The sequence below is a fragment of the Panulirus ornatus genome, chromosome 1 (genome assembly GCF_036320965.1).
Source record: "Panulirus ornatus isolate Po-2019 chromosome 1, ASM3632096v1, whole genome shotgun sequence".
In the NCBI taxonomy this organism is placed as follows: domain Eukaryota; kingdom Metazoa; phylum Arthropoda; class Malacostraca; order Decapoda; family Palinuridae; genus Panulirus; species Panulirus ornatus.
The window spans coordinates 9,132,750-9,155,918 of record NC_092224.1 but is presented as its reverse complement, the minus strand read 5'-3'; the positions used below and the strand labels follow the sequence as shown (position 1 = coordinate 9,155,918).

General features: G+C 42.6%; 1 protein-coding gene across 1 annotated transcript in view; it reads left to right on the top strand.

The window, feature by feature from the left end:
• The window catches only part of LOC139755260 (condensin complex subunit 1-like), a 549,693-nt gene that overhangs the window by 128,812 nt on the left and 397,712 nt on the right, over positions 1–23,169 (top strand). Inside the window, exon 7 of the mRNA XM_071673408.1 lies at positions 13,245–13,493. Coding sequence (XP_071529509.1) covers positions 13,245–13,493 — 249 coding nt within the window. The remainder of the gene's footprint in view (positions 1–13,244; positions 13,494–23,169) is intronic.

Sequence of the window (23,169 nt, the reverse complement as noted above, 5' to 3'; positions counted from 1 at the left end):
GTCAATTAACACGTAATCCAATAACGCTCTCTGGCCATCTCTCCTACTTACATAAGTATACTTATGTATATCTCGCTTTTTAAACCAGGTATTCCCAATCATCAGTCCTTTTTCAGCACATAAATCTACAAGCTTTTCACCATTTCCATTTACAACACTGAACACCCCATGTATACCAATTATTCCCTCAACTGCCACATTACTCACCTTTGCATTCAAATCACCCATCACTATAACCCGGTCTCGTGCATCAAAACCACTAACACACTCATTCAGCTGCTCCCAAAACACTTGCCTCTCTTGATCTTTCTTCTCATGCCCAGGTGCATATGCACCAATAATCACCCACCTCTCTCCATCAACTTTCAGTTTTACCCATATTAATCGAGAGTTTACTTTCTTACACTCTATCACATACTCCCACAACTCCTGTTTCAGGAGTATTGCTACTCCTTCCCTTGCTCTTGTCCTCTCACTAACCCCTGACTTTACTCCCCAGACATTCCCAAACCACTCTTCCCCTTTACCCTTGAGCTTCGTTTCACTCAGAGCCAAAACATCCAGGTTCCTTTCCTCAAACATACTACCTATCTCTCCTTTTTTCACATCTTGGTTACATCCACACACATTTAGGCACCCCACTCTGAGCCTTCGAGGAGGATGAGCCCTCCCCGCGTGACTCCTTCTTCTGTTTCCCATTTTAGAAAGTTAATACAAGGAGGGGAGGATTTCTGGCCCCCCCGCTCCCGTCCCCTCTAGTCGCTTTCTACGACACGCAAGGAATACGTGGGAAGTATTCTTTCACCCCTATCCCCAGGGATAATATACACATATATATATATATACATATACACATACACACACATACACATACATACGCACATATACACACACACACACACATACATATATATACATATGAAAAATGTAAGAAACAATTAGAAAACTGAAACTTCTAGCTTGAAATGAATGAAAAAAATGAATGTCACATAATGGTTCAACCTCTGGCTATGGAAAAAAGGAAATGTATAATTTATTTACACAAACGTCAATAGCAGTTTTCATCAATTTAACCACTGTATCAATATATATATATATATATATATATATATATATATATATATATATATATATATATATTTCAGTTTACCCATATTAATCGAGAATTTACTTTCTTACATTCTATCACATACTTCCACAACTCCTGTTTCAGGAGTACTGCAACTCCTTCCCTTGCTCTTGTCCTCTCACTAACCCCTGACTTTACTCCCAAGACATTCCCAAACCACTCTTCCCCTTCACCCTTGAGCTTCGTTTCACTCAGAGCCAAAACATCCAGGTTCCTTTCCTCAAACATACTACCTATCTCTCCTTTTTTCACATCTTGGTTACATCCACACACATTTAGGCACCCCAATCTGAGCCTTCGAGGAGGATGAGCACTCCCCGCGTGACTCCTTCTTCTGTTTCCCATTTTAGAAAGTTAAAAAAATACAAGGAGGGGAGGATTTCTGGCCCCCCGCTCCCGTCCCCTCTAGTCGCTTTCTACGACACGCGAGGAATCCGTGGGAAGTATTCTTTCACCCCTATCCCCAGGGATAATATACATATATATATACACATACACACACACACACACACGCACACATGCACACACACACCCATACATATATATACATGTGAAAAATGCAAGAAACAATTTAGAAAACTGAAACTTCTAGCTTGAAATGAAATGAAAAAATGAATGTCACATAATGGTTCAACCTCTGGCTATGGAAAAAGGAAATGTTTAATTTATTTACACAAACATCAATAGTAGTTCTCATTAATTTAACCACTGTATCAATAAGCTTCAATGTCTAAGCTACATTTTTTCAATTTCACTATTTTCTTGTCAAAGCACCATGTATGAAAACTATCACTCCAGTAACACAACTATAAACATTTACTTCCCCTTTAAAAAAAGTTCTGGGTAAGTCTGTCTCGATACACTGCGGGACACTACCACCTAGCGAGGTTTGTGTTGCAATGGTTCTTGATTCACAAACGTAGTAGCATCACTGGTGGGCCAAGGTAGTTCCGTTGGCAACTGGGACATTTCCTCATCCTATATATAAAGAATATATATATATATATATATATATATATATATATATATATATATATATATATATATTTTTTTTTTTTTTTTCATACTATTCGCCATTTCCCGCGATAGCGAGGTAGCGTTAAGAACAGAGGACTGGGCCTTTGAGGGAATATCCTCACCTGGCCCCCTTCTCTGTTCCTTCTTTTGGAAAATTAAAAAAAAACGAGAGGGGAGGATTTCCAGCCCCCCTGCTCCCTTCCCTTTTAGTCGCCTTCTACGACACGCAGGGAATACGTGGGAAGTATTCTTTCTCCCCTATCCCCAGGGATATATATATATATATATATATTTTTTTTTTTTTTTTTTTTTTTTATACTTTGTCGCTGTCTCCCGCGTTTGCGAGGTAGCGCAAGGAAACAGACGAAAGAAATGGCCCCCCCCCCCCCATACACATGTACATACACACGTCCACACATGCAAATATACATACCTACACAGCTTTCCATGGTTTACCCCAGACGCTTCACATGCCTTGCTTCAATCCACTGACAGCACGTCAACCCCTGTATACCACATGACTCCAATTCACTCTATTTCTTGCCCTCCTTTCACCCTCCTGCATGTTCAGGCCCCGATCACACAAAATCTTTTTCACTCCATCTTTCCACCTCCAATTTGGTCTCCCTCTTCTCCTCGTTCCCTCCACCTCCGACACATATATCCTCTTGGTCAATCTCTCCTCACTCATTCTCTCCATGTGCCCAAACCATTTCAAAACACCCTCTTCTGCTCTCTCAACCACGCTCTTTTTATTTCCACACATCTCTCTTACCCTTACGTTACTTACTCGATCAAACCACCTCACACCACACATTGTCCTCAAACATCTCATTTCCAGCACATCCATCCTCCTGCGCACATCTCTATCCATAGCCCACGCCTCGCAACCATACAGCATTGTTGGAACCACTATTCCCTCAAACATACCCATTTTTGCTTTCCGAGATAATGTTCTCGACTTCCACACATTTTTCAAGGCTCCCAAAATTTTCGCCCCCTCCCCCACCCTATGATCCACTTCCGCTTCCATGGTTCCATCCGCTGACAGATCCACTCCCAGATATCTAAAACACTTCACTTCCTCCAGTTTTTCTCCATTCAAACTCACCTCCCAATTGACTTGACCCTCACCCCTACTGTACCTAATAACCTTGCTCTTATTCACATTTACTCTCAACTTTCTTCTTCCACACACTTTACCAAACTCAGTCACCAGCTTCTGCAGTTTCTCACATGAATCAGCCACCAGCGCTGTATCATCAGCGAACAACAATTGACTCACTTCCCAAGCTCTCTCATCCCCAACAGACTTCATACTTGCCCCTCTTTCCAGGACTCTTGCATTTACCTCCTTTACAACCCCATCCATAAACAAATTAAACAACCATGGAGACATCACACACCCCTGCCGCAAACCTACATTCACTGAGAACCAATCACTTTCCTCTCTTCCTACACGTACACATGCCTTACATCCTCGATAAAAACTTTTCACTGCTTCTAACAACTTGCCTCCCACACCATATATTCTTAATACCTTCCACAGAGCATCTCTATCAACTCTATCATATGCCTTCTCCAGATCCATAAATGCTACATACAAATCCATTTGCTTTTCTAAGTATTTCTCACATACATTCTTCAAAGCAAACACCTGATCCACACATCCTCTACCACTTCTGAAACCGCACTGCTCTTCCCCAATCTGATGCTCTGTACATGCCTTCACCCTCTCAATCAATACCCTCCCATATAATTTACCAGGAATACTCAACAAACTTATACCTCTGTAATTTGAGCACTCACTCTTATCCCCTTTGCCTTTGTACAATGGCACTATGCACGCATTCCGCCAATCCTCAGGCACCTCACCATGAGTCATACATACATTAAATAACCTTACCAACCAGTCAACAATACAGTCACCCCCTTTCTTAATAAATTCCACTGCAATACCATCCAAACCTGCTGCCTTGCCGGCTTTCATCTTCCGCAAAGCTTTTACTACCTCTTCTCTGTTTACCAAATCATTTTCCCTAACCCTCTCACTTTGCACACCACCTCGACCAAAACACCCTATATCTGCCACTCTGTCATCAGACACATTCAACAAACCTTCAAAATACTCATTCCATCTCCTTCTCACATCACCGCTACTTGTTATCACCTCCCCATTTACGCCCTTCACTGAAGTTCCCATTTGCTCCCTTGTCTTACGCACCCTATTTACCTCCTTCCAGAACATCTTTTTATTCTCCCTAAAATTTACTGATAGTCTCTCACCCCAACTCTCATTTGCCCTTTTTTTCACCTCTTGCACCTTTCTCTTGACCTCCTGTGTCTTTCTTTTATACTTCTCCCACTCAATTGCATTTTTTCCCTGCAAAAATCGTCCAAATGCCTCTCTCTTCTCTTTCACTAATACTCTTACTTCTTCATCCCACCACACACTACCCTTTCTAAACAGCCCACCTCCCACTCTTCTCATGCCACAAGCATCTTTTGCGCAATCCATCACTGATTCCCTAAATACATCCCATTCCTCCCCCACTCCCCTTACTTCCATTGTTCTCACCTTTTTCCATTCTGTACACAGTCTCTCCTGGTACTTCCCCACACAGGTCTCCTTCCCAAGCTCACTTACTCTCACCACCTTCTTCACCCCAACATTCACTCCTCTTTTCTGAAAACCCATACTAATCTTCACCTTAGCCTCCACAAGATAATGATCAGACATATATATATATTTTTTTTTATACTTTGTCGCTGTCTCCCGCGTTTGCGAGGTAGCGCAAGGAAACAGACGAAAGAAATGGCCCAACCCCCCCATACACATGTATATACATACGTCCACACACGCAAATATACATACCTACACAGCTTTCCATGGTTTACCCCAGACGCTTCACATGCCTTGATTCAATCCACTGACAGCACGTCAACCCCGGTATACCACATCACTCCAATTCACTCTATTCCTTGCCCTCCTTTCACCCTCCTGCATGTTCAGGCCCCGATCACCCAAAATCTTTTTCACTCCATCTTTCCACCTCCAATTTGGTCTCCCTCTTCTCCTTGCTCCCTCCACCTCCGACACATATATCCTCTTGGTCAATCTTTCCTCACTCATCCTCTCCATGTGCCCAAACCACTTCAAAACACCCTCTTCTGCTCTCTCAACCACGCTCTTTTTATTTCCACACATCTCTCTTACCCTTACGTTACTCACTCGATCAAACCACCTCACACCACACATTGTCCTCAAACATCTCAATTTCCAGCACATCCATCCTCCTGCGCACAACTCTATCCATAGCCCACGCCTCGCAACCATACAACATTGTTGGAATCACTATTCCTTCAAACATACCCATTTTTGCTTTCCGAGATAATGTTCTCGACTTCCACACATTCTTCAAGGCCCCCAGAATTTTCGCCCCCTCCCCCACCCTATGATCCACTTCCGCTTCCATGGTTCCATCCGCTGCCAGATCCACTCCCAGATATCTAAAACACTTTACTTCCTCCAGTTTTTCTCCATTCAAACTCACCTCCCAATTGACTTGACCCTCAACCCTACTGTACCTAATAACCTTGCTCTTATTCACATTTACTCTTAATTTTCTTCTTCCACACACTTTACCAAACTCAGTCACCAGCTTCTGCAGTTTCTCACATGAATCAGCCACCAGCGCTGTATCATCAGCGAACAACAACTGACTCACTTCCCAAGCTCTCTCATCCCCAACAGACTTCATACTTGCCCCTCTTTCCAAAACTCTTGCATTTACCTCCCTAACAACCCCATCCATAAACAAATTAAACAACCATGGAGACATCACACACCCCTGCCGCAAACCTACATTCACTGAGAACCAATCACTTTCCTCTCCTCCTACACGTACACATGCCTTACATCCTCGATAAAAACTTTTCACTGCTTCTAACAACTTTCCTCCCACACCATATATTCTTAATACCTTCCACAGAGCATCTCTATCAACTCTATCATATGCCTTCTCCAGATCCATAAATGCTACATACAAATCCATTTGCTTTTCTAAGTATTTCTCACATACATTCTTCAAAGCAAACACCTGATCCACACATCCTCTACCACTTCTGAAACCACACTGCTCTTCCCCAATCTGATGCTCTGTACATGCCTTCACCCGCTCAATCAATACCCTCCCATATAATTTACCAGGAATACTCAACAAACTTATACCTCTGTAATTTGAGCACTCACTCTTATCCCCTTTGCCTTTGTACAATGGCACTATGCACGCATTCCGCCAATCCTCAGGCACCTCCATGAATCATACATACATTAAATAACCTTACCAACCAGTCAACAATACAGTCACCCCCTTTTTTAATAAATTCCACTGCAATACCATCCAAACCTGCTGCCTTGCCGGCTTTCATCTTCCGCAAAGCTTTTACTACCTCTTCTCTGTTTACCAAATCATTTTCCCTAACCCTCGCACTTTGCACACCACCTCGACCAAAACACCCTATATCTGCCACTCTATCATCAAACACATTCAACAAACCTTCAAAATACTCACTCAATCTCTTTCTCACATCACCACTACTTGTTATCACCTCCCCATTTGCGCCCTTCACTGAAGTTCCCATTTGCTCCCTTGTCTTACGCACTTTATTTACCTCCTTCCATTGTTGAATGTGTTTGATGATAGAGTGGCAGATATAGGGTGTTTTGGTCGAGGTGGTGTGCAAAGTGCGAGGGTTAGGGAAAATGATTTGGTAAACAGAGAAGAGGTAGTAAAAGCTTTGCGGAAGATGAAAGCCGGCAAGGCAGCAGGTTTGGATGGTATTGCAGTGGAATTTATTAAAAAAGGGGGTGACTGTATTGTTGACTGGTTGGTAAGGTTATTTAATGTATGTATGACTCATGGAGGTGCCTGAGGATTGGCGGAATGCGTGCATAGTGCCATTGTACAAAAGCAAAGGGGATAAGAGTGAGTGCTCAAGTTACAGAGGTATAAGTTTGTTGAGTATTCCTGGCAAATTGTATGGGAGGGTATTGATTGAGAGGGTGAAGGCATGTACAGAGCATCAGATTGGGGAAGAGCAGTGTGGTTTCAGAAGTGGTAGAGGATGTGTGGATCAGGTGTTTGCTTTGAAGAATGTATGTGAGAAATACTTAGAAAAGCAAATGGATTTGTATGTAGCATTTATGGATCTGGAGAAGGCATATGATAGAGTTGATAGAGATGCTCTGTGGAAGGTATTAAGAATATATGGTGTGGGAGGCAAGTTGTTAGAAGCAGTGAAAAGTTTTTATTGAGGATGTAAGGCATGTGTACGTGTAGGAAGAGAGGAAAGTGATTGGTTCTCAGTGAATGTAGGTTTGCGGCAGGGGTGTGTGATGTCTCCGTTGTTGTTTAATTTGTTTATGGATGGGGTTGTTAGGGAGGTGAATGCAAGAGTTTTGGAAAGAGGGGCAAGGATGAAGTCTGTTGGGGATGAGAGAGCTCTCTCAACCACACTTTTTATTTCCACACATCTCTCTTACCCTTATGTTACTTACTCGATCAAACCACCTCACACCACAAATTGTCCATAAACATCTCATTTCCTGCACATCCATCCTCCTGCGCACAACTCTATCCATAGTCCACGCCTCGCAACCATACAACATTGTTGGAACCACTATTCCTTCAAACATACTCATTTTTGTTTTCCGAGATAATGTTCTCGACTTCCACACATTCTTCAAGGCTCCCAGAATTTTCGCCCCCTCCCCCACCCTATGATCCACTTCCGCTTCCATGGTTCCATCCGCTGCCAGATCCACTCCCAGATATCTAAAACACTTCACTTCCTCCAGTTTTTCTCCATTCAAACTCACCTCCCAATTGACTTGACCCTCAACGCTACTGTACCTAATAACCTTGCTCTTATTCACATTTACTCTTAACTTTCTTCTTTCACACACTTTACCAAACTCAGTCACCAGCTTCTGCAGTTTCTCACATGAATCAGCCACCAGCGCTGTATATATGTATATACATACGTCCACACACGCAGATACACATACCTACACAGCTTTCCATGGTTTACCCCAGACGCTTCACATGCCTTGATTCAATCCACTGACAGCACGTCAACCCCGGTATACCACATCGCTCCAATTCACTCTATTCCTTGCCCTCCTTTCACCCTCCTGCATGTTCAGGCCCCGATCACACAAAATCTTTTTCACTCCATCTTTCCACCTCCAATTTGGTCTCCCTCTTCTCCTCGTTCCCTCCACCTCAGACACATATATTCTCTTGGTCAATCTTTCCTCACTCATTCTCTCCATGTGCCCAAACCATTTCAAAACACCCTCTTCTGCTCTCTCAACCACGCTCTTTTTATTTACACACATCTCTCTTACCCTTACGTTACTTACTCGATCAAACCACCTCACACCACACATTGTCCTCAAACATCTCATTTCCAGCACATCTATCCTCCTGCGCACAACTCTATCCATAGCCCACGCCTCGCAACCATACAACCACTATTCCTTGAGAGGGTGAAGGCATGTACAGAGCATCAGATTGGGGAAGAGCAGTGTGGTTTGAGAAGTGGTGGAGGATGTGTGGATCAGGTGTTTGCTTTGAAGAATGTATGTGAGAAATACTTAAAAAAGCAAATGGATTTGTATGTAGCTTTTATGGATCTGGAGAAGGCATATGATAGAGTTGATAGAGATGCTCTGTGGAAGGTGTTAAGAATATATGGTGTGGGAGGCAAGTTGTTAGAAGCAGTGAAAAGTTTTTATCGAGGATGTAAGGCATGTGTACGTGTAGGAAGAGAGGAAAGTGATTGGTTCTCAGTGAATGTAGGTTTGCGGCAGGGTTGTGTGATGTGTCCATGGTTTTTTAATTTGTTTATGGATGGGGTTGTTAGGGAGGTGAATGCAAGAGTTTTGGAAAGAGGGGCAAGTATGAAGTCTGTTGGAGATGAGAGAGCTTGGGAAGTGAGTCAGTTGTTGTTCGCTGATGATACAGCGCTGGTGGCTGATTCATGTGAGAAACTGCAGAAGCTGGTGACTGAGTTTGGTAAAGTGTGTGAAAGGTGAAAGTTAAGAGTAAATGTGAATAAGAGCATGGTAATTAGGTACAGTAGGGTTGAGGGTCAGGTCAATTGGGAGGTAAGTTTGAATGGAGAAAAACTGGAGGAAGTAAAGTGTTTTAGATATCTGGGAGTGGATCTGGCAGCGGATGGAACCATGGAAGCAGAAGTGGATCATAGTGTAGGGAAGGGGGCGAAAATTCTGGGAGCCTTGAAGAATGTGTGGAAGTCGAGAACATTATCTCGGAAAGCAAAAATGGGTATGTTTGAAGGAGTAGTGGTTCCAACAATGTTGTATGGTTGCGAGGCGTGGGCTATGGATAGAGTGGTGCACAGGAGGATGGATGTGCTGGAAATGAGATGTTTGAGTACAATGTGTGGTGTGAGGTGGTTTGATCGAGTAAGTAACATAAGGGTAAGAGAGATGTGTGGAAATAAAAAGAGCGTGGTTGAGAGAGCAGAAGAGGGTGTTTTGAAATGGTTTGGGCACATGGAGAGAATGAGTGAGGATAGATTGACCAAGAGGATATATGTGTCGGAGGTGGAGGGAACGAGGAGAAGAGGGAGACCAAATTGGATGTGGAAAGATGAAGTGAAAAAGATTTTGTGTGATCGGGGCCTGAACATGCAGGAGGGTGAAAGGAGGGCAAAGAATAGAGTGAATTGGATCGATTTGGTATACCGGGGTTGACGTGCTGTCAGTGGATGAATCAGGGCATGTGAAGCGTCTGGGGTAAACCATGGAAAGCTGTGTAGGTATGTATATTTGCGTGTGTGGACGTATGTATATACATGTGTATGGGGGTGGGTTGGGCCATTTCTTTCATCTGTTTCCTTGCACTACCTCGCAAACGCGGGAGACAACGACAAAGCAAAAAAAATATATATACCTACACAGCCTTCCATGGTTTACCCCAGACGCTTCACATGCCCTGATTCAATCCACTGACAGCACGTCAACCCCGGTATACCACATCGCTCCAATTCACTCTATTCCTTGCCCTCCTTTCACCCTCCTGCATGTTCAGGCCCCGATCACACAAAATCTTCTTCACTCCATCTTTCCACCTCCAATTTGGTCTCCCTCTTCTCCTCGTTCCCTCCACCTCCGACACATATATCCTCTTGGTCAATCTTTCCTCACTCATTCTCTCCATGTGCCCAAACCATTTCAAAACACCCTCTTCTGCTCTCTCAACCACGCTCTTTTTATTTCCACACATCTCTCTTACCCTTATGTTACTTACTCGATCAAACCACCTCACACCACACATTGTACTCAAACATCTCATTTCCAGCACATCCATCCTCCTGTGCACCACTCTATCCATAGCCCACGCCTCGCAACCATACAACATTGTTGGAACCACTACTCCTTCAAACATACCCATTTTTGCTTTCCGAGATAATGTTCTCGACTTCCACACATTCTTCAAGGCTCCCAGAATTTTCGCCCCCTTCCCTACACTATGATCCACTTCTGCTTCCATGGTTCCATCCGCTGCCAGATCCACTCCCAGATATCTAAAACACTTCACTTCCTCCAGTTTTTCTCCATTCAAACTCACCTCCCAATTGACTTGACCCTCAACCCTACTGTACCTAATAACCTTGCTCTTATTCACATTTACTCTTAATTTTCTTCTTTCACACACTTTACCAAACTCAGTCACCAGCTTCTGCAGTTTCTCACATGAATCAGCCACCAGCGCTGTATCATCAGCGAACAACAACTGACTCACTTCCCAAGCTCTCTCATCCCCAACAGACTTCATACTTGCCTCTCTTTCCAAAACTCTTGCATTCACCTCCCTAACAACCCCATCCATAAACAAATTAAACAACCATGGAGACATCACACACCCCTGCCGCAAACCTACATTCACTGAGAACCAATCACTTTCCTCTCTTCCTACACGTACACATGCCTTACATCCTCGATAAAAACTTTTCACTGCTTCTAACAACTTGCCTCCCACACCATATATTCTTAATACCTTCCACAGAGCATCTCTATCAACTCTCTCATATGCCTTCTCCAGATCCATAAATGCTACATACAAATCCATTTGCTTTTCTAAGTATTTCTTACATACATTCTTCAAAGCAAACACCTGATCCACACATCCTCTACCACTTCTGAAACCACACTGCTCTTCCCCAATCTGATGCTCTGTACATGCCTTCACCCTCTCAATCAATATCCTCCCATATAATTTACCAGGAATACTCAACAAACTTATACCTCTGTAATTTGAGCACTCACTCTTATCCCCTTTGCCTTTGTACATATATACATATATATATATATATATATGTATATATGTATTCCTATGAGTCCACAGGGAAAATGAAACATGATTAGCTCCCAAGTGCACTTTCGTGTAATAATCACATCCTCAGGGAAAACACAAGAGAGAAGTATAAGTCAGTTGATATACATCGAAGAGATGAAGCTAGGATGCCATTTGGTAGACATGTTATTGTCCAAAACATACAATGATTGTTGTATGTTTTGGACAATCATATGTTTACCAAATGGCATCCTAGCTTTGTCTCGTCGATGGATATCAACTGACTTATATTTCTCCCTTGTGTCTCCCCTGATGATGTGATTAATGCACGAAAGTGCGCTTGGGAACTTATCGTGTTTCATTTTCCTCTGGACTCATAGAAATATCTTGATCACGTGCAAAATTGTGATCCTTTCCAATATATATGTATATGTTGAAATGTATAGGTATGTATTTTTGCGTGTTTGGACCTGTATGTGTATACATGTGTATGTGGGTGGGTTGGGCCATTCTTTCGTCTGTTTCCTTGCGCTACCTCACTAACACGCGAGACAGCGACAAAGTATAATAAATAAATATAAGTGTATATATGTGCATGAAAGTGGATGGGTCTTTCCTCACCTGTTTCTTGGTGCTACCTTGCTAACGCAGGAAATGGTGATCAAGCATGAAAAAGATATAGGTATGTGTACATGTATGTGCGTACATGTGTTTATATGTGTAAGTGGATGGGTCTTTCTTCGTCTGTTTCCTGGCACTACCTTGCTAACACAGGAAACGATCAGGTATGATAAAAACAAGAGGAATGATAGGAGAATGATCAAAGAGTACGAGCAGTCAAGAGGGGCAAGTTTTGATGTCCTAGAAGTTGATGGAAGAAGAGGAAATGCCCATAACATTGAGCACACATACTTATGACAGTTGTGGGACAGGTGGTGCATGGAAGTTGCATCAGGCAATCCCATAACCTCCAGTAATCTTTTGATTTGCACATCTTCACTCTTTCCGTTTTCTTCCTTAACTGGTTTATGATGTTCCAAGCCAAAAAGTATTTATGTTTAACCTCCTGCACTACTGATCTCAGCTAGATCCCCAGTGTAAAAGCATCACTCTCTGGTTTTCACACTTTCTCTACAGTCTCTTTTAGCAAGCAAGCTCAAATCTTGCATGCCCTGCAATTTTCTAAACCTTCCATCAAGTAGCTTTATCTATAGCAGTGCATATTATTCCTTCAGCTGCTTCACTTATTTCCTATGTACCACAGTTTACAAGCAGTTGGCAACTGTGTCATATGGATAGTTGACTGTCTTTTGTGTAGAAAACTTTGTTGATATTATCTATAGCATTGCATATTATTCCTTCAGCTGCTTCACTTATTTCCTATGTACCACAGTTTACAAGCAGTTGGCAACTGTGTCATATGGATAGTTGGCTGCCTTTTGTGTAGAAAACTTTGTTGATATTTCTAGAATTCATGTCAGATTTATCACATTGTCATATGAGTAGTTTGGTGGTCACAGTATTTGTGGGAAATTTTTGTGTACTGCTGTGCACCTAGTAAAAGAAATATCATCTGTAGGATGAAAACTGTATTTAGATTTGACAGAAAGAAAATTAAAAGATTGCATCGTTTATATTGAATTTCTCATCTTGGTTAAGTTTCAGTTCATGGAAACTACACATTAATAATGATTATTATTTTTCCACAGCTTCTTCAGCACTTTGACCATATGGTGATGCCTGCTGTCCAGGGTGTACTTCTTCTTATTAGATCCTTTGGAATAAAATCAGTGGTGTCTGAGCTGATTAGAGAAATATCCAAAATGGATGCAAGAGACTTGATGAAGGACACTTCCGGTCTACGCAATTTTGCGCAATTTCTTACTGAGGTTTCTGATAGATATCCACAAGCAGTGATGCCATCACTTAGTCTACTTATTAATTTTTTGCATGAAGGGGTGAGTTATACATTCAACTTTTGACATTTTTCAGCATAGTACTTTCTAGTGTGTGGCAGATATGTGGATGCACTTATTTCTAAATGTTAGATACTTCTATCTATTATCTAATCTTCTTTTTCCTTTCTTTCTTTCAAACTTGTTTGTCATTTCCTGCATTTCTGAAACAGTGCCAGGAACAGATAGAGAAAGGCCTCATTTGCTCACATTGATACTTTAGTTATCATTTATAATGCACCAAAGCCAAAGCCCCATATCCACATCCAAGCACCAGAGACCTTTTTGTGGTTTCCCTTTTGGCTGCTTCACATATCCTGGTTCACTCCACTGACATTATATCCTGTACACCTCATTGCTTCAGTTCACTCCATCCCATGCATAACTTTTATGCTCCTAAACTCTCAAAATTTTATTCTCTCCATCCTTTCAATCTTCAGTTCAGTCTCCCACATCTTTTCTACTATGCTTTTGTCATACTCTCTCTGTTAACCTGTTCCCACTCCTTCCCTTCTTATGTCCAAATTATGTAAGTACACCTTCTCAGCTGTCTCAGTCACACACTTTTTACCATATCTATCCCTTACCCTTTTATTACTTACTTGGTCAGAGTGCTTTCCACATATTGTCCTCATTTCATTTCCAACACATCCACCCTTCATACATCCTCATCTATAGACTATGCCTCACTTCCATACAACATTTTTGGGACCTTCAAACATACCCATTTTTGCCTTCCCATGTAATGACTTCTCTCTCCACACATTGCTTAATACTCCCAGCACCTTCACCCCCTCAGCCATCCAATGTAGCATTTCTACTTCCATGTTTCCATTAGCTTCCATGTCCATTCTCAGGGGGTAAGGGAGGGAAGTGATAACAGGTAGTGATGACGTGTGAAGGAGATGGAATGAGCATTATGAAGGTTTGTTGAATGAGTTTGACAGAGTGGCAGATGTAGGGTGATTTGGTTGGGATGGTGTGCGAAGTGAGTGAGTCAGAGAAAGTGGTTTGATTAAGAGAGAAGAGAAGAGGTAGTGAAAGCCTTGTGGAAGATGAAATCCGGCAAGGCAGTAGGTTTGGAAGGTATTGTAGTTGAATTTTTTAAGAAAGGGGTGACTGTGTTGTTGATTGGTTGGTAAGGATATTCACTTTATATATGGATCATGGTGAAGCTCCTGAGGATTGATGGAATGCATGTATAGTACCATTATATTAAGGCAAAGAGGATAAAAGTGAGTGTTCAAACTACAGAGGCATAAATTTGTTGAGTATCCCTGGAAAGTTTTATGGGAGGGCAGTGTGAAGGCATATACAGAGCATCAGATTGTGGAGGAGCAGTGTGGTTTCAGAAGTGATAGAGGATGTGTGGATCAGGTGTTTGCTTTGAAGAATTTGTGTGTGAAATACTTAGAAAAACAGGTGGATTTGTATGTAGCATTTACGGATTCGGAGAAGGTATATGATGGGGTTAATAGAGATGCTTTGTGGAAGGTCATAAGAGTATATGATGTGGGAGTTAAGCAGCTAGAAGCAGCGAAAAGTTTTTATCAAGGTATGTGTACGAGAAGGAAGAGAGGAGAGTGAGTGGTTCCCAGTGAAGGTCAGTGTGTGGCAGGGGTGTGTGATGTCCTCATGGTATTTAATTTGTTTATGGGAGGTGAGTGCAAGAGTTTTGGAGAGGGGTTGACTATGCAGTCTGTTGGGGATGAGAGGGCCTTGGGAAGTAAGTCAGTTGTTATTCTTCGATGACACAGCACTGGTGGCTGATTCGAGTGAGAAACTGCAGGAGTTGGTGAATTGAGTTTAGAAAAGCATGTGAAAGGAGAAAGCTTAGAGTAAATGTGAATAAGAGCAAGGTTCTGCAGGGTTGAGAGATAAGTTAGTTGTGATGTAAGTTTGAATGGAGAGGAATTGTTGGAAGTGAAGTGTTTTAGATATTTGGGAGTGGACTTCACAGCAAGTGGAAGTATGGAAGCAGAAGTGAGTCAGGGTGGGGAAGGGGCGAAGGTTCTGGGAGTAATGAAGAATGTGTGGAAAGAGCAAGCATTATCTTGGAGAGCAATGCAGTAGTTCCAACAATATTATATAGTTGTGCGGCATGGGATTGAGATAGGGTTGTATGGAGGAGGGTGGATGTGTTGGAAATGAAATGTTTGAGGATGATATGTGGTGTGAGGTGGTTTAATCGAACATGTAATGAAACGGTAAGAGAGATGTGTGGAAAAAAAGTGTGCTTTAGAGAGCAGAAGAGGGTTTGTTGAAATGGTTTGGACATATGGAGAAAATGAGAGGAAAGGTTGACAAAGAGGAAATATAACCAGAGGTGGAGGAAACAAGGAGAAGCAGGAGACCTAATTGGAGGTGAAAGGATAGAGGGAAAAGGATTTTGAGTGGTCAAAGCTTGAACTTACAGTAGGGTATACCGGGGTCAGTGTGCTGTCATTTGACTGAACCAAGGCATGTGAAACATCTGGGGTAAGCTATGGAAAAGTCTTTGTTACCTGGATACGAATAGGGAGCTGTGGTTTGTTGTATTACACATGACAGCTGGAGACTGAGTGGGAACAAATGTAACCTTTTTTTGTCTGTTTTCCTGACACTACCTTGCTGATGCAGGGGTGACAATGTTGTGTCCTGTGGGGTAGGGTGGCGTTGGGAATGGATGAAGGCAAGCAAATATGAATATGTACATGTGTATAGATGTTTATGTCGAAAACTCTTGCACTTATCATGTGGACATCACATACCCCTGTTGCAGACCAACCTTTACTGGGAAGCAGTTGCTCTCCTCTCTTCCTACTCGTCCACATGTCTTACATCTTTCATAAAAACATCTGCTTCTAGTAGCTTACCTTCTACACCGTATACTCTTAAGACCTTCCACAAAGCATCTCTGTCAACCCAATCATATGCCTTCTCCAGATCCATAAATGCTACATACAAATCCATCTGTTTTGTATTTCTCACACTTATTCTTCAAAGCAAACACCTGATCCACACAAACTTTACCACTTCTGAAAGACACTGCTACTCCCCAATCTTATTCTCTGTACATGCTTTCACCCTCTCAGTCAGTACCCTCCTATACAATTTTCCAGGAACACTCATCAAACTTATGCCTCTGTAGTTTGCACACTCAACTTTATTCCCTTTGCCCTTGTACAGTGGCACTATACATGCATTCCGCCAATCCTCAGGCACCTCATCATTATCCGTACATACAGCGAATATCTTTACCAACCAGTCAACAACATAGTCACTCTCTTTCTTAATAAATTCAACTGCAATACTATCCAAACCCACTGCTTGCTGGATATCATCTTCCACAAGGATTTTACCACCTCTTTTCTCTTCACCAAACCACTCCTCCTGACTATATCACTTCCCACGCTACTTCGACCAGAACACCCTACATCTGCCACTCTGTCATCAAACACATTCACCAATTCTTCAAAATGCTCACTCCATCTCCTTCTCTCTTTATCATTACCTGTTATGTCTTCCCCCCTTGTCCCCTTCACTGATGTTTCCATTTGTTCTCTGTCTTATGCTTTTATTTACTTCCTTCCAAAACATCTTTTATTCTCCCTAAAGCTTCATGATTCTCTTTGACCCCATCTCTCTTTTGCCCTCATTTACAATCCATGTACCTTCCTCTTCACCTCCTGCTGCTTTTTCTTATCCATCTCTCAATCATTTGCACTCCTTCCATTCAAGAATCTTGCAAACACCTCTCTTTTCTCTTTCATTAAAAACTTTACTTCTTCATCCCACCACTCACTACCCTTTCTAATCTGCGCACCTCTTACCTTTCTCATGCCATATGCATTTCTTAAACATGCCACCACTACTTCCCTAGATACATCCCATATCTCACCCACTCCCCTCATGCCATTTATATTTACAGGAGGGTGAAAGGCGTTAATGGAATAGAGTGAATTGGAACGATGTGGTATACTGGGGTTGACATGCTGTCACTGGACTGAACCAGGGCTTGTGAAGCGCTTGGGTAAACCATGGAAAGGTCTGTGGGCCCTGGATGTGGATAGGGAGCTGAGGTTTCAGTGCATTACACATGACAGCTAGAGACTGAGTGTGAATGAATGTGGCCTTTGTTGTCTGTTTTTTCTGGTGCTACCTTGCTGAAGGGCGAGGTAGCAATGCTATTTCCTTTGTGGCAGGTAGCAACAGGAATGGATAAAGGCAAGCTAGTTTGAGTATGTGCATGTGTATATATGTATATGTCTGTGTATGTGTACGTATATGTTAATATTTATATGCATGTATATGTGCATGTATGGGTGTTTAAGTATGTATATGTGTATATTTTTTTTATACTATTTGCCATTTCCTGCATTAGCAAGGTAGCATGAAGAACAGAGAACTGAGCCTTCAAGGGAATATCCTTACTTGGCCCCCTTCTATGCTCATTCTTTTGGAAAATTATAAATAAGAGGGGAGGATTCCCAGCCCTCCGCTCCCTCCCCTTTTAGTCGAATCTACGATACACAGGGAATACGTGAGAAGTATTCTTTCTCCCCTATCCCCAGGGATGATGTATGTGTATATCACAAGTAAACATATGAAAGAATGGTCCAGCCCACCCACATACACATGTATGCACATACACGTCCACACACTCACATATACATACCTATACATTTCAATGTATACATATATATACATACACAGACATATATATGTATACACGTGTGCATAATTCATACTTGCTGCCTTTATTCATTCCCGTCGCCACCCTGCCACACATGAGATGGCAACCCCCTCCCCATGCATGTGCGCGAGGTAGGGCTAGGAAAAGACAATAAAGGCCACATTCGTTCACACTCAGTCTCTAGCTGTCATGTACAATGCACCGAAACCATAGCTCCCTTTCCACATCCAGGCCCTACAAAACTTTCTATGGTTTACACCAGACGCTTCACATGCCCTGGTTCAATCCATTGACAGCATGTAGACTCCGGTATACTGCGTCGTTCCAATTCACTGTATTCCTTGCACGCCTTTCACCCTCCTGTATGTTCAGGCCCCGATTGCTCAAAATCTTTTTCACTCCAACCTTCCTCCTCCAATTTAGTCTCCCACTTCTTCTCGTTCCCTCCACCTCTGACACATATATCCTCTTTGTCAATCTTTCCTTTCTCATTCTCTTCATGTGACCAAACCATTTCCATATGCCCTCTTCTCCTCTCTCAACCACACTCTTTTTATTTCCACACATCTCTCTTACCCTTTCATTACTCACTAGATTGAATCACCTCACACCACATATTGTCCTCAAACATCTCATTTCCAGCACATCCACCCTCCTCTGCACAACCCTACCTATAGTCCACGCCTTTCAACCATATTACATTGTTGGAACCACCATTCATTAAACCATATCCATTTTTGCTTTCCGAGATAATATTCTCGCCTTCCACACATTTTTCAGTGCTCCCAGAACTTTCACCTCCTCCCCACCCTATGACTCCCTTCTGCTTCCATGGTTCCATCCGCTGCCAAATCCACTCCCAGGTATCTAAAACACTTCACTTCCTCCAGTTTTTCTCCATTCAAACTTACCTCCCAGTTGACTTGTCCCTCAACCCTAATTACCTAATAACCTTGTTCTTATTCACATTTACTCTCTGCTTTCTTCTTTCACATACTTTACCAAACTCAGTCACTAGCTTCTGCAGTTTCTCACCCAAGTCAGCCACCAGCGCTGTATCATCAGCAAACAACAACTGACTCACTTCACAAGCCCTCTCATCCACAACAGACTGCATACTTGCCCCTCTCTCCAAAACTCTTGCATTCACCTCCCTAACAACCCCATCCATAAACAAATTAAACAACCATGGAGACATCATGCGCCCCTGCCGCAAGCCGACATTCACTTGGAACCAATCATTTTCCTCTTTTTCTACTCGTACACATGCCTTACATCCTCGATAAAAACTTTCCACTGCTTCTAGCAGCTTGCCTCCCACATCGTATACTCTGAATACCTTCCACAGAGCATCTCTATCAACTCTATCATATTCCTTCTCCATTAATGCTATATACAAATCCCTTTGTTTTTCTAAGTATTTCTCACATACATCCTTCAAAGCAAACACCTGATCCACAAATCCTGTACCACTTCTGAAACCACATTGCTCTTCCCCAGTCTCATGCTCTGTACATGCCTTCACCCTCTCAGTCAATACCCTCCCATATGATTTCCCAGGAATACTCAACAAACTTATACCTCTGTAATTTGAACACTCACCTTTATCCCCTTCGTCTTTGTACAACGGCAATGTGCATGCATTCCACCAATCCTCAGGCACTTGACCACGAGCCATACATACATTGAATATCCTCACCAACCAGTCAACAACACAGTCCCCCCCCTTTTTTTTTTTTTTATAAATTCCACTGCAATACCATCCAAACCCGCCGCCTTGCCGGCTTTCATCTTCTGCAAAGCTTTCACTACCTCTTCTCTGTTTACCAAAGCATTCTCCCTGACCCTATCACTTTGCACACCACCTCAACCAAAACAGCCTATATCTGCCACTCTTTTGTCTAACACATTCAACAAACCTTCAAAATACTCACTCCATCTCCCCCTCACATCACCACTACTTGTTATTACCTCCCCATTTAGCCCCCTTCACCGATGTTCCCATTTGTTCTCTTGTCGTAAGCACTTTATTTGCCTCCTTCCAAAACATCTTTTATTCTACCTAAAATTTAATGATACTCTCTAACCCCAACTCTCGTTTCACCTGTTGCACCTTTCTCTTGACCTCCTGCCTCATTCTTTTATACATCTCCCAGTCATTTGCACTATTTCCCTGCAAAACTCGTCCAAATGCCTCTCTCTTCTCTTTCACTAATAATCTCACTTCTTCATCCCACTGCTCACTACCCTTTCTAATCTGCCCAACACCCATGCTTCTCATTCCTCAAGCATCTTTTGTGCAAGCCATCACTGCTTCCCTAGATACATCCCATTCTTCTCCCACTCAACTTATGTCCTTTGCTCTCACCTTTTTCCATTTTGCACTCAATCTGTCCTGGTACTTCTTCACACAAGTCTCCTTCCCAAGCTCACTTACTCTCACCACTCTCTTCACCCCAACATTCTCTCTTCTTTTCTGAAAACTTCTTTAAATCTTCACCTTCACCTCCACAAGATAATGATCAGACATCCCTCCAGTTGCACCTCTCAGTACATTAACATCCAAAAGTCTCTATGTCATATGCCTATCACTTAACACGTAATCCAGTAACGCTCTCCAGATATCTCTCCTATTTACATATGTTTTTTTTTTTTTTTTTTATACTTTGTCGCTGTCTCCCGCGTTTGCGAGGTAGCGCAAGGAAACAGACGAAAGAAATGGCCCAACCCCCCCCCCCATACACATGTATATACATACGTCCACACACGCAAATATACATACCTACACAGCTTTCCATGGTTTACCCCAGACGCTTCACATGCCTTGATTCAATCCACTGACAGCACGTCAACCCCGGTATACCACATCGCTCCAATTCACTCTATTCCTTGCCCTCCTTTCACCCTCCTGCATGTTCAGGCCCCGATCACACAAAATCTTTTTCACTCCATCTTTCCACCTCCAATTTGGTCTCCCTCTTCTCCTTGCTCCCTCCACCTCCGACACATATATCCTCTTGGTCAATCTTTCCTCACTCATCCTCTCCATGTGCCCAAACCACTTCAAAACACCCTCTTCTGCTCTCTCAACCACGCTCTTTTTATTTCCACACATCTCTCTTACCCTTACGTTACTTACTCGATCAAACCACCTCACACCACACATTGTCCTCAAACATCTCATTTCCAGCACATCCATCCTCCTGCGCACAACTCTATCCATAGCCCACACCTCGCAACCATACAACATTGTTGGAACCACTATTCCTTCAAACATACCCATTTTTGCTTTCCGAGATAATGTTCTCGACTTCCACACATTCTTCAAGGCCCCCAGAATTTTCGCCCCCTCCCCCACCCTATGATCCACTTCCGCTTCCATGGTTCCATCCGCTGCCAGATCCGCTGCCAGATCCACTCCCAGATATCTAAAACACTTCACTTCCTCCAGTTTTTCTCCATTCAAACTCACCTCCCAATTGACTTGACCCTCAACCCTACTGTACCTAATAACCTTGCTCTTATTCACATTTACTCTTAACTTTCTTCTTCCACACACTTTACCAAACTCAGTCACCAGCTTCTGCAGTTTCTCACATGAATCAGCCACCAGCGCTGTATCATCAGCGAACAGCAACTGACTCACTTCCCAAGCTCTCTCATCCCCAACAGACTTCATACTTGCCCCTCTTTCCAAAACTCTTGCATTTACCTCCCTAACAACCCCATCCATAAACAAATTAAACAACCATGGAGACATCACACACCCCTGCCGCAAACCTACATTCACTGAGAACCAATCACTTTCCTCTCTTCCTACACGTACACATGCCTTACATCCTTGATAAAAACTTTTCACTGCTTCTAACAACTTTCCTCCCACACCATATATTCTTAATACCTTCCACAGAGCATCTCTATCAACTCTATCATATGCCTTCTCCAGATCCATAAATGCTACATACAAATCCATTTGCTTTTCTAAGTATTTCTCACGTACATTCTTCAAAGCAAACACCTGATCCACACATCCTCTACCACTTCTGAAACCACACTGCTCTTCCCCAATCTGTTGCTCTGTACATGCCTTCACCCTCTCAATCAATACCCTCCCATATGATTTACCAGGAATACTCAACAAACTTATACCTCTGTAATTTGAGCACTCACTCTTATCGCCTTTGCCTTTGTACAATGGCACTATGCACGCATTCCGCCAATCCTCAGGCACCTCACCATGAGTCATACATACATTAAATAACCTTACCAACCAGTCAACAATACAGTCACCCCCTTTTCTAATAAATTCCACTGCAATACCATCCAAACCAGCTGCCTTGCCGGCTTTCATCTTCCGCAAAGCTTTCACTACCTCTTCTCTGTTTACCAAATCATTTTCCCTAACCCTCTCACTTTGCACACCACCTCGACCAGGTATTCCCAATCACCAGTCCTTTTTCAGCACACAAATCTACAAGCTCTTCACCATTTCCATTTACAGCACTGAACACCCCATGTACACCAATTATTCCCTCAACTGCCACATTACTCATCTTTGCATTCAAATCACCCATCACTATAACCAGGTCTTGTGCATCAAAACTGCTAACACACTCACTCAGTTGCTTCCAAAACACTTGCCTCTCATGATCTTTCTTCTCATGCCCAGGTGCATAGGCCTCAATAATCACCCATCTTTCTTCATCCACTTTCAGTTTTACTCATATCAATCTAGAGTTTACTTTCTTACACTATCACATACTCCCACAACTCCTGTTTCAGGAGAATTGCTACTCCTTCCTTTGCTCTTGCTCTCTCACCAACCCCTGACACTACTCCCAAAACATCCCCAAACCACTCTTCCCCTTTACCATTGAGCTTCGTTTCACTCAGAGCCAAAACATCCAGGTTCCTCTCCTTTTTTCTCATCTTGGTTACATCTACACACATTTAGACACCCCAATCTGAGCCTTTGAGAAGGGTGAGCACTCCCCGCATGACTTC